The 13042-nt window shown below is 38.4% G+C and overlaps 1 protein-coding gene across 7 annotated transcripts in view; it reads right to left on the bottom strand.

Moving 5' to 3' along the window:
* The window catches only part of LOC5578486 (putative uncharacterized protein DDB_G0279653), a 74536-nt gene that overhangs the window by 6482 nt on the left and 55012 nt on the right, over positions 1-13042 (bottom strand). For 4 of the 7 annotated variants that reach the window (XM_021843833.1, XM_021843834.1, XM_021843835.1 and 1 more), the window contains exons 4-8: positions 8824-8932; positions 8483-8767; positions 8093-8224; positions 6007-6105; positions 5398-5487 (exon numbers count right to left, since the gene is read on the bottom strand). In XM_021843833.1, coding sequence (XP_021699525.1) covers positions 5398-5487; positions 6007-6105; positions 8093-8224; positions 8483-8767; positions 8824-8932 — 715 coding nt within the window. The remainder of the gene's footprint in view (positions 1-5397; positions 5488-6006; positions 6106-8092; positions 8225-8482; positions 8768-8823; positions 8933-13042) is intronic. The other 3 variants (XM_021843837.1, XM_001663827.2, XM_021843838.1) reach the window with 3 other exon arrangements.

Below are 13042 nucleotides of genomic sequence, written 5' to 3'. Positions count from 1 at the left end.
GTGCAAGGTCCGATATCTCCGCTGTGCATGCAGTGGACTAACGGCGTCAAGCGTGTAGAAGAAGAATCTCAGCAAGTTCAACTGAATATTTCGGGAACACCTTCAGGGAAGCAATTTTCGCTGCAAAAAGTGCAAACAAGACTTGAATTACCGAAACAATCCGTAGATTTGGCAGAACTGCGGACCAAGTATCCATATTTGAATGGAATACCATTTGAGAGTTTCGAGGACGCCAAACCGGGTATCTTGATAGGGCTTGACAATACCTGGCTGAAAACCACGCTGAAGCTACGAGAAGGTCGTGAACACGAGCCAGTGGCGGCGAAAACCAGACTTGGTTGGGTGATTTACGGCCGTTCTGGAAGAAACGCCAATACTGCTTGTCCAAGCGTTCTACACATTGGTACGCGAAATCACGAGGACGATTTGCACGAGCTGGTAAAAAGCTTTTTTTCCACGGAAAGTGTTGGAGTTTCAGTAAAGCAAGCGAGGGAATCAGCCGATGTTCAACGAGCAAGAGAGATTCTTCAGGCAACTACGAAAAGAACCGAAAACGGAAGATTCGAAACTGGCCTTTTGTGGAAGTTTGACAACGTCGAATTTCCCAATAGCAAGCCTATGGCTGAGCGGAGGTTGAAGTGTCTGGAGCATCGTTTGATGAAATCACCCAGTTTGTATAATGGCGTTCGACAGCAAATAGCGGATTACGTATCTAAAGGATATGCACATAAGGTAACTGAACAAGAATTAGCAGAGACGGACCCGAAGCGAACATGGTATCTACCACTAGGTGTAGTGGTAAACCCTAAAAAGCCCGGTAAGGTGAGAGTCGTGTGGGATGCTGCTGCAGCCGTGCAAGGAGTATCCTTGAATTCTGTACTTCTCAAAGGTCCAGATTTGCTTACGTCGCTGCAAGCTGTTTTGAGCCGCTTTCGCCAGAAGGAAGTCGCTATCAGCGGCGACATAATGGAAATGTTCCATCAGGTTCTTATAACTCGTCAAGATCGTTCAGCCCAGTGGTTCCTGTGGAGGGACCAACCGTCCGACACGATCCAGGTATTCGTCATGGACGTCGCTATATTCGGGGCCACCTGCTCTCCGAGTTCAACACAATATGTGAAGAACCTGAATGCAAAGGAGCACGCCACCGAGTTTCCGAAAGCTGCTGTAGCAATAACAGATAACCATTATGTCGACGATTATCTAGACAGCGTCGACACTGTCGAGGAAGCAGTTCAGCTGGCTGTGGATGTTGAGGAGGTGCACGAGAAGGCTGGATTCCTGGTTCGTCATTGGATGTCGAACTCTTCCGAGGTACTGCAGACAATCGGAGAGCAGAACACAAAGGCGATAAAGAGCTTTACCATGGATAAAGGCAGCAATATGGAACAGGTCCTGGGGATGGTTTGGCGACCGCAAGATGACGTATTCGTTTTTTCGTTGACGCTGCGGGAAGACTTACGAAGCTTAGTTGATGGATCCACAGTTCCGACTAAACGTCAGCTTTTGAGTCTTGTTATGAGTGTGTTTGATCCGTTGGGGTTAGTCGCACCGTTTGTGATACACGGGAAAACAATAATCCAAGAAGTGTGGAGGTCAGGCATAGGATGGGATGAGCAGCTTCCAGCCGATATAGTTCCCAGGTGGGACCAGTATATCACACTTCTGCAAAGCTTGGATAATGTGCGTATACCAAGATGCTACTTTCCGGCATACAGCATGGGAGCCTACGAGTCGACGGAACTACATGTGTTTGTAGATGCAAGTAGTGCAGCGTACGCTGCTGTAGCCTACTTTCGGATTGTGGACAATGGAGTAATACGGTGCAGTCTTGTCTCCGCCAAAACTAAGGTAGCACCAATGAAGCTACTGTCTGTTCCTAGACTAGAACTCCAAGCTGCAGTGATTGGAACACGGCTCCTGAAGGCAATTACGACAAGTCACACCTTGCAGATAGGACGCAAAGTTATGTGGAGCGACTCGTCTACGGTTCTTAACTGGATCAGGTCTGACCCACGGAAGTATAAGCAGTACGTGGCCTTCCGAGTTACGGAGATTTTGGATGAAACGGATGTGACAGAGTGAAGGAAAGTGCCGTCAAGAATGAACGTCGCCGATGAGGCTACAAAATGGGGATCCGGCCCGTGTTTTCATGAAGACAGTAGATGGTACAAAGCCCCAAAGTTCCTCAACTATCCTGAATGCAGCTGGCCTAACGAAGCGATTGAAAAAACAACAGAAGAGGAGTTGAAGGTAGTCTCTGTGCATCTATTACTGCCAACCGAATCTATCATCGATTTTCAACGTTTTTCGAAGTGGGAAAGGCTAACTAATACATTGGCGTTTGTCCTGCGATTCAGCAAAAGGCAGACTACGACGGGAATAACAGAAGCAAGCTCGAGCAGTAACACGAGGAAACGGGCTGAATTGGTCATATTCAAACTGGTTCAAATGAGCAGATATCCGGAAGAATATCGAGTTCTCCAGAGAAATCAACAACTCCGCACTGAGGAACGCAAGTTAGTCACCAGGAGCAGCTGCTTGTTTAAACTATCTCCATTTTTAGACCCCAATGGAGTTATGAGAATGGGATCTCGCATAGAGAAAGCCGAGTGTGTACCGTATGAAGCTAAATTTCCTGCAATATTACCGAAGGACCACTACGTCACAGATCTGGTACTTGACTGGTACCACAGGAAATACGGACACGCCAACAATGAAACCGTGGTAAACGAGGTGAGGCAGAAATTCCACGTCTCTGAACTACGAACAGCTGTTAAAAGGACCGCCAATAACTGCAATTGGTGCAAGGTGTATAAATCCAAGCCACAAGTGCCACCCATGGCACCACTACCGTCAGCTCGCGTTACAGCGTACGTAAGAGCTTTTTCCTTCACGGGACTGGATTACTTTGGGCCAATCACGGTACGTTTCGGTCGAGGAAGCGCAAAAAGGTGGGTCGCCCTTTTTACCTGCTTGGGCACAAGAGCTGTCCATTTGGAGGTTGTCTATTCACTTTCGACAGAATCCTGTAAGTTAGCCATACGCAGGTTCATCTCTAGACGTGGGGCACCTCAAGAAATCTACTCAGATCAAGGAACCAATTTTCAAGGAGCGAATGCTGAGTTGAAGCTGCAGATGAGAAGGGTTAACCAGGATCTGGCGGAGACTTTCACCAATGCGCAAACCCAATGGATGTTTAATCCTCCGTACGCTCCGCATATGGGAGGAATTTGGGAAAGACTGGTGCGCTCAGTCAAGGCAGGTCTTTCCAGCATGTCGTTGTCTCGGAATCCAGATGAGGAGACCTTGATTACTGCAGTCGTTGATGTAGAATTAATTGTCAATTCTCGTCCCCTGACCTACCTACCTATCGACAGTCAGGAAAACGAAGCCTTAACACCGAACCATTTCCTTCTATTAAGCTCGAACGGTGTAGTTCAGCCGGCAGTACGACCTTCGGATGAGGGCGCTGCTCTGCGAACAAATTGGAAACATATCCAAGTAATGCTAGACAGATTTTGGACCCGCTGGATCCGAGAATATTTACCCGTTATAGCTCGTCAACCAAAGTGGTTCGGTGAAGTTAAACCGATCAATGTCGGAGACCTAGTAATCGTGGTGAACGAAGGAATGCGGAACAGTTGGACTCGAGGAAAGGTTCTACGCGTCTACCCTGGACGAGATGGACGAGTTCGCTGTGCGGACATTCAAACTGCGACAGGAGTCATGCGGAGACCCGCAACGAAACTTGCTGTTCTGGATGTTGCCAGAGAGGAAGTATAGCTTCAGGAGACCTTAAGCAATACGAGCGGGGGCGTGTTGGCAACCCGGACCAGTGAGTTCGGTACCCGCGGTTCAGCACCACCCGCGGTTGCGACCGACAGGACAAGGAGAGAGAAATGTCATACTTTGTATTATTACGAATCAGAAAGTGCATTATCACGATTTATCCAAATACCAAATTCGTTATTATCCTAAACTTATTGAATTCTAAATTTGTTAAATGCTAAGTGGATCAATTGTAAGTAAGACTACTTTGTTTCTAAATAAATTTGTTATTCTAAGTATTAAAATTATAGCACAGATATTGGAATACACGATTGCTAAAAACGAGACGGATGAATTATACATGCAGGACTATCAAATGTAAGCTAATCTAATATTGTAAAACACATGAATTGAATAACAAATTCAAATTATTTCAGCTTAAAGCTAACTCAGAAACATAAGTACGGGTTTGTCTTAAAGAGGTCCGAAAACGTCGTCCACTCCTATAGCAACACCAACAATAGAAACACTGTTTCTTTAGTGGAGTTATGCTTTGAGAATGATTTCTTGAAATCATTGATCATTGAATTATTTGAGACCCTCCAGTATGATACATATGCAAAAAAGGTGCAAAGGAGCAAAAATTGCAAGCTAAATCATGGTTTTAAAAAGTTTTACGAATGAATTTCATAAATTGGATTGATAACTTGTATTATTTCGCATCGTACATCATAGAAAAATATCGAATAATCATTTATTTCTGCGAATAATTTTAAAACAAACTGCCTCCACTATTGGAGCTACCTCCACTAAGGGACCGCTTACCCTATATATACACTCCCGTGTAAAATTTTGGGTTCACTCACCTAAATGTGTTTTGCCCATAACTCTGTGATTATAGGTCTAATTAAAGCTCTATATAGTGTATTCGAAAGACAATGAGTTTACTTCGTAGGTATTCCAACAACTATTTAAAATCAATGAAACAGTCATTCAAGTCATCGTGCAAAAGTTTGGGTTCGCCCCTTAGTATGTATGTGTCGTGCAAAAGTTTGAGCTTATCTGAGCTGCACGCAAATAATTTTCGTAAACAATTCCGCTAGTTTTCAACCGATTTTAATTGTTTATAGCTTATTTTTACGTGAATAATGGTGCATACATTTTTTGTGTTTTCAATAGGTGTTAGTGAATCCAAACTTTTGCACCATACACCATACCGAGGGGTTGGGTAACCCAAATTTTGCACGAGGGATTGAATGAATAAATTATTATTAATAAATAGTTTTCAGATTTTTCCGCCCGGAAGTATTTCTCAAAGAATATAAGATTACGGTTCAAATGACGCATCAATTTCAAATTTAGGTTTTCTTATTCATTCCTCCACTACGAGAATACTTTACCGTAACTATAGGTACAAGCGTGGTGTTATTTTATTGAATATGAAGGAATTTCAACAAGCTTTTCGATTTCATAGAAACAATCAAACATATCGATTGACAGTGTTAATTCTGTAGCAAATTCAATGGGAATGGTATGTATGTCATAGTGCAGAATTAATATTGGAACACCCACCGCTATTGGATAACTTACCCTACACATAAGGTAAACATAAAACTGTAAACTCACCTTCATCGAATGGGTTGACATACTGGGAGCAATCGGAACACGATCTCTGTAACCAGAAACTGGACTGTCTTGGTCTGAGCCAGGCGATCTCTGTCAAAATATTAGATTTATATAATATTTGAATTATTTATTTTATGGACATTTAAATCACTTATCCAATTATTCAGATATTACAATAAGCAACTTCTTGTATGTTAAGTATTCCGTCTCTCTTTCGAATTCATGAAATTTATCAAATTCAATATTGCAAAATACACTTGAACAATGTTGAATTTATTGATTTAAATAATTCGAAATATAAGGGACGACCTAACTTTTATTGCAATGCAAATAATTGTCAAAAACTGGGGATGGTAAAAATGCATTCAAAAACAACACTGAAAAAATCATAAAACATCATTGTCAAATTTAAAATTGTTATTCATAAACCATACACACTTTACCGGAGAAAGCTATCTTTATTAAGTCTAAGATCAATACAAATTGAAGGATATTTTGTGTGAACAAAATATTTTGTACGGTTTGTGGACAGTGTCAAAAATGAATTTCAGTAAACATTTATAACCTATAAAAACATCATTTATACCAAAATTTGGAATGTGCTCTTACATCGTATTGGTGATAGGAACCGCGGTGATTGCTGGAGTAGTGTGATGAGTGCTGGGTATGTGGTGCAGGGGAGTAGCTATCCCGGTTCGGAGGACTTCGCTGTGGGATGAAAGGTATTGTAAAGGCAAAACAAATATAAACAATGATGTGCAACATCCAGAGTATGAGAAGGTGTTATTAAAATTGCATAACATCTGATTTTTAGTCAGCTATCGCCAACATCTGAGCCTCTAGGTAAGTAGAGCAGCACTCTTGGTGAGCGGTCAAGCGGTAAGCGATGCCTTTTTTCTCTAACTATTATGAAAGCAACAACAACCTATCGCTGTTGCTGCAGAAACCCCAGTTGTAAGAGAATTGATTCGATTTACTATCTGTCACACCTTCACCTAGTTGTACTCAACAGAGGTTGAAAAAACGTAACCGATTTCTGCTTCAGTTCTTCCACAGAAACGGCAATGCACTTTTAGAGGTCATATATTCACCGTGTCCAATGAACCCTTATACACATTCAAGCTACAATTTTGCTCCACTAATTACTCTACGGTATTAGAAATAGTACAATAATATCATCTACAGCAATATTTCTTTTCATTATTATGATTATGAGAGACGTACATCATTTAAGAGTAACACAAAAAACTCTTTAACAAAAATAGCATGCTTTCGAAAGTAGCAAAGCATTTTCGTTTCGTTTAATATCCGGAAAACTAATATCAGGATTAGGTGTCTGAAAATATGAAACTCTAAAATAAGACGAAAATTAGAATGAACAGAAACCAAAAAGAGACAATCCTACATTGTGATAAGGGGCTGTCCATTAATTAGGTAAGACAATTTTGGCGATTTTTAGACCCCTCTCCCCCATAGCAGGATTTTTTGTATAAAAAAATAAATAATTTGTATGATTTATATTACGCGTCAGAAATCTTAAAAGAAATGTCTTCTTCTTGGCATTACGTCCTCAATAGGACAGAGCCTGCTCATCAGTTTTCAAATATTTGTTCAGAATTTGCAAATGCACTTCACTAAGAAGAAAATTTCAAGTCAAATTATGAAGGTTGTTTTAAAATCAGAACATACGCAAAGTTTTATCTCGCTAAATTCCTTCACAAAAAAGCCTTCAGAATACTTATATTACACCGTGTCCAATATATTCTCATACACTTTTTCTTTTCTTTGGTAGAACTTTACTGAATGTAGGATAATCCAATGTTGTAGTATTTCATTGTTGTCTGGTAATATCATACTAACGTAGAATAGCTTGTTTTATGAATAAGAAAAAATAATTGCTATGATAAGTGATGAAATGTCAATTGAAGTCGTGTTTTGCTCTTAAAATGAATTTTTGTTCATATTGGTCTGGTTTACAAAGTGAAAATCAGAGCATTCACAAAAAAGTTTCAGAAACTTTAAGTTAATCATATTGCGTTTTGAATAGATATATAGTGATAAAATTTGATAAATATATGTGCGATAACTGCAGATTGAAATTGGGCTCTACCTATGAGCGTGCCGCTGTAAATATTTTTCGTAAATTCTCAAGTTGATAAAATAAGTTTATAATTGAAATATTTCCAAAATATTTCTTGTAGTGAATCAGTATTAGAACCACTTTCAAAAAATATTATCACCAATGATGTCAGTTAGACAAGCGCAAAGTAATGTTATCTCGAATTTGTATGAGAATATACTGGACACGGTGTAAATAAATGGTTTTAGATTCGAATACGATTGTTGTTTTGAAACGAATTTAGGCTTTTTGCTTCAACAAGGCGTTTTACCCTCAACACTCCTGTTTCTATTTTCTCTTTGGCTCAGTGTTTTCAAACTATGTAGGTACTTGAATAGTAAAAACAAAACGACATAAAACATTGAAGCTTCTTCATGCCAGCCAGCACATAAAACAGTGTGGTTTAGTGTGAATGAATGTTTGTTCGTACATGGGATGCTGTTAGCTTTGTTGCATCTACTACCGTAGTAACGTAACGTATCTTGAAGTTGCAGAGGTAATATACGAGGGACAAGTGAATGGTAAGGCAATAAAGGAAGTGGATGTGACTTTTACGTGCATTACAAATGGAATTACCTGCAGCGGCGACGACGGTAGGGATCCACGATCTGCTGGATCACTGATACATTCCGATTCCGTGTTTTCCGGGCTCATCTGCTGTGGGGGTAACATGGCCGCAGAGGACGATGGGGTAGTTGATTGTGATTGCTGGATAAGACCACAACGAGGGAAGTGTTTTGGGTTTGAGCATGTGTTTGTTAGTCGAGACCAGCCAATATGTTGTTTTAGTATCAACATTCAATTAGCAACAGGAAAGGATGGTAAAACAGACAGAAATGAGTGACTATCACGAACTATTAAATGTGTAAATCAAATGATATTATGTTTTAGCCAACACGTTATGGTTAGATTTGATAATCGCAAATTCAATTCTACTTCAAAAGTTAACATACAAATTTTACTCACTTCGACAACTGGGCTCTGATTTCGGTATTGCTGCTGTGGTTGCTGTTGAGGTTGCTGTTGTTGACTATACGTAGGAGGTGGCGGGTCTTCATATACCTCTTGTTTTGGGTGATGTTGGGCTACTGGTGTTCGCATAGCTTCTGAAACTTCTTCAGGTGTAACATCTACATTATCTAGCTTTTTGAGATTTGGCAACGCTCGGAGAACTATTTGTCGGTACCCTGGCCCGGCACTTTCCACAACAGGATTTTCTTCCAGCCAGAGATATTTAAGTTTCGGTAGATTCTGATGACGATTATTATTGTACTACGGGAAAATGCCTAAAAATTTATCTAACAAACCTGCAGGTATACTAGCTCATCGATGTCAGTAATGTTGTTCTTCCTGAGATACAGTTCCTGTAGATTTAAGCAATTTTCAAAATCTGCCAAAGTGCTTATTCGGTTTACGCTAAAAAGAGAAGTGAAAATTAAAATTACAATTAGAAAAAAATAAGTATTCATTTTAAGATCAGCTATCAGTGAAGCAAACACAAAGAAAGACCAAATTCAAAAGAGTGACATTCTGGTAGATTTCAAATTAGGAGTACTGAAATTCTACTTTTTTTTTTCAAGCAGCTCAAACGCATTTTCAAACTGATTTCAAAACAATGATGCGTAGATAATTGAATTGTATTGTATTATAATTGTATGGGTATGTCCCTTTCTAAGCCTAGTAGTAAGTTCCGCGGCTAAATAAAACTAATAGGCGTTCTTAAGGTCCGCAACTATCAAACAAAGCCATGCTGAAGGTGTCTGGATTAAATTCGCGGTTGGTCCATCATCTTTTTTTTTATAGAAATTTCCTGATCCTTCCTGGGCATTGTATCTGCTACACATGATAAACGAGCAATTTAACTACCAGTCATTTTAATATTATTTTCAAAACCAAGTGTGCACAGTGGATCAGAACATTTGTATGGTTTAGTAGGCAGAGACGCATTTGCTCACGATCTGTTCAAGTTTATGTTCTAAGCAATTGAACGCGTGAGTATGTGCAAACTTTGGGTCGAACATTAGTGCTTTTCCCCTACCATTGGTATCGACATTTTCCTACACTTCAAAAACTGTGTTCTGTTCAAGAGTCAGGCTCATGTTCTATTCAAAATTCATCTCTTGGCATCTTTTGACACTATTTCGACATTCTTCAACCTTGATGATTTCTAACTCTCAGAATAGTAGATACAATTAGATAATTCTTACATATACTGTGATAACTCGATTGTGTCAGCCTCCGATTTGATCAACCCCCGATTTTGTCTACCTCCGATTTTATCTACCCTTTTTGACCTGATTTTGTTTTCCCCCTCGATTTTAGCCTCCCTTTTTACCATATTTTGTCAACCTGAAATTTATATTTATATTAATCAGACTTAGCACGTCTATACTGGCAATATTGGGCACATACAATTAATTATGACCTTGGCCACGCCTATACAATTATCTAAAAACCTTTATATCGTGACAGTTGCCACGGTTGCTATTATGCGTTTGTTAAGTTCATGATGTACAATAACATAATCCGACGACACTTCGATACCATTCTTTCGTTAAATTTATCTGTTTGATTGATTTTATCTTAAACATGTGTAATAGGGGCCTTCCTTAGCCGAGTGGTTAGCGTCCGCGGCTACAAAACAAAGCCATGCTGAAGGTTTCTGGGTTCGATTCCCGGTCGGTCCAGAATCTTTTCGTAATGAAAATTTCCTTGACTTCCCTGGGCATAGAGTATAATCGTACTTGCCAGCTCTCAGTTAATAACTGTGGAAGTGCTCATAAGAACACTAAGCTGAGAGGCAGGCTTTGTCCCAGTGAGGACGGTAATGCCAAGAAGAAGAAGAATGTGTGGGCTTCGTAGCCGTGCGGTTAGTGTCACCAGGCATTTAGCCGCATCGTGCTAGGGAGTGTGGGTTCGATTCCCGCCTCAGGCCGGTAAACTTTTCGTGAGGACTGTTTTCCGACTGTGCCACTGGGCGTTGCATGCTAGTCCGTTGTCTAGTGTGGTGCTTCCTTCAAAGGGCATAAATGCCCACTGGAAGCATTAACGTGTCAGTGTCTTTTTAAATAAACGAATAAAAATATCCATTTAATATTAATTGAAGTAATCATATACATACAGTCGACTCTCCATAACTCGATATTCAAGGGACCATCGACTTATAGAATTATCGAATTATAGAATTTACCGACACAAAAAATCCCAAAATCTAAGGAACAAATTCCTGTATTTCCAAAACATATTTGGCCACTTCTGTAAGAAAGTAATTTGATTTGATTGATAGTATTGAACAAACCATTATTTGAAAACTTTTTTTTGGCATGTTAAAAAATCACAATATTTTTACTGATCATATTTTTTTTATTTTCATGCTCTTAAACTTTTATTACAAATAGCAAGTATTTATTCACCTCCTTACGAAAAATAGTCCAAGTTTCCCCGAAAAAGTAGGATTTTAAAACAAATATCGAGTTATGGAGGGAAATTTACCTCTCACGTGACATCGACTAGTGGAGATATCGAGTTATAGAAATATCGACTTATGGAGAGCACAATGTATGGAAATATGAAGGGACCGAAAAATCCATCGAGTTACAGAGTATATCGAGTTATAGAATATCGAGTTATGGAGAGTCGACTGTAGTTGTAATTTAAGAATCTGTGTCAATTACAATAAGATATGAACACTATCGGAATACATAATTGAGTTATTACATTCTTCGTACATTTGATAATAATAAAAAACAGGAAAAAAAACAATTAATTTAAAAACAAGAAAACTTCAATGCTTTTCTAGCATTATTTCCCTATAAACTTTTTCATAGTGATCTTCCTGATCCGACGAAGTAAAATGACGTCAACGATCAGTAGACTCATTTAATCAGCCCAGTCCACTATTTAATCTATTATCCGGGATTTTGCTACACAAGTTTGTCGAAAAACATTTGAATTCCCGGAATACATTCCACGTTTAAGCGACACAAAACTGATTACAATTCACACAAAATTAAACTCTTCTGAACGTACAAGTTAAATGTGTAATTATAATACATTCTAAAAAAGTACTAAGGATGATTTTTTCTCATTTTTCGCAAAAATATATGACACATAAAGTAGTTTCTCAATGCCGTAAATTCGGGTGAAATTGATCAGTAGGGGGAAAATTGATCATCGTGTCAAGTAATTTTAATTCATACATAGAGCGTACCAAAATTAATACAATCTGTAGTAATCGAACTTTGTTTGTCTTAAATAGAGTCAAATTGTGAGTAAAGAAGTTTTTTGTATCAAAAAATGTTAATCTCTATGAAAATAATGTAAAATTCCAGAACCATGTTTGGTGTAGTGTTAAAAGATATTCACAAACTTCTAGTTCAAAACAAGGATTTGGACATGGTGTCAGCCTGAAAGTTTGTGTGAATGCTTAAAACATATCCCTTAAAAATGTTTTACGATCAAAATTCGTATCAATTTGCTCATTTTGTTGGAACAATTAAATTTCTGTTAAATGGTAGGACAATCCTTTGGAAATTACCTAAATTTTAGCGCTTTCCGCGGTATTCTTGAAATTTTATTATTGATTATTTCCAAATACATAACCTTGTTAAAAATTTGGCAACCATATTCGGATTCAGGAGGCCCACATTAAAAATGTGAAGTTAATTTCAAAACTAACAACAATCACATTGACAAGTGATCAATTTCACCCCGAAATGGGATCCAACGATTTTTTTTGGAGATGATTTTAAGCACTAACATCACATTTGTTAGAAAATTTCGGTGCATGAACTGATGAGGTTCACCGTCGTACTTGTTTTTCTGCAATAAGTTGCATGGTATTGATAACATTTCAGAAACCAGACCAGAAAAACCGTGAAAAACGATCAATTTCACCCGAAATTACGATACTTAAAATCACCGTGCGTCGCGAAATCTAAGAAAATGAAGCAAAAATTAGCACACAATCAATTGTTAAAATAATATTTAAAAATTGGTCCAGAAAAGCCTGATTTTGCGCAACTTTGTTTTGGAGAGTACAATGGAATTTTTCCAAAAAGGAATAGTTCTTCTCTTCCATTTACACACGAACTAATGAAAAATAATGTTTTTGTAAATTATGAGTTTGTTCAGGCGTAAATATGTCAACTTTTCAAAACAATGGTTTCCAACACCGAATTACGTGACACTACTAAAAAATCACGCCACCCTTGAGTTCTGAAAATTATATAAGCAAGGAAATCTAAAAATGGCATTGTCTAAAACGGTACCGTAGTCAAAAATTTTCATAAGCATTTTGAATTTAAAAAAATAATACGATTTATTATGAAGAATGCAGAATTTCCTTGGGAAATTGTCTATTCGTCGTATTCCGCGATCCATTTTTTCCAAACATAAATACAGTATATAGAAACAGACGATGGATGCCAGGATGTCAGTACTTGTTTTAAAAATATAAAAATTTGTATATTCAAATTAAATTTTTAATAATTATTCAAAAAAATGATTAATGTTACCACGGACTAC

Source organism: Aedes aegypti, chromosome 2 (assembly GCF_002204515.2).
Source record: "Aedes aegypti strain LVP_AGWG chromosome 2, AaegL5.0 Primary Assembly, whole genome shotgun sequence".
Lineage (NCBI taxonomy): Eukaryota > Metazoa > Arthropoda > Insecta > Diptera > Culicidae > Aedes > Aedes aegypti.
The sequence above is the reverse complement of the archived record's forward strand: the minus strand, read 5'-3'. Positions and strand labels throughout refer to the sequence as shown.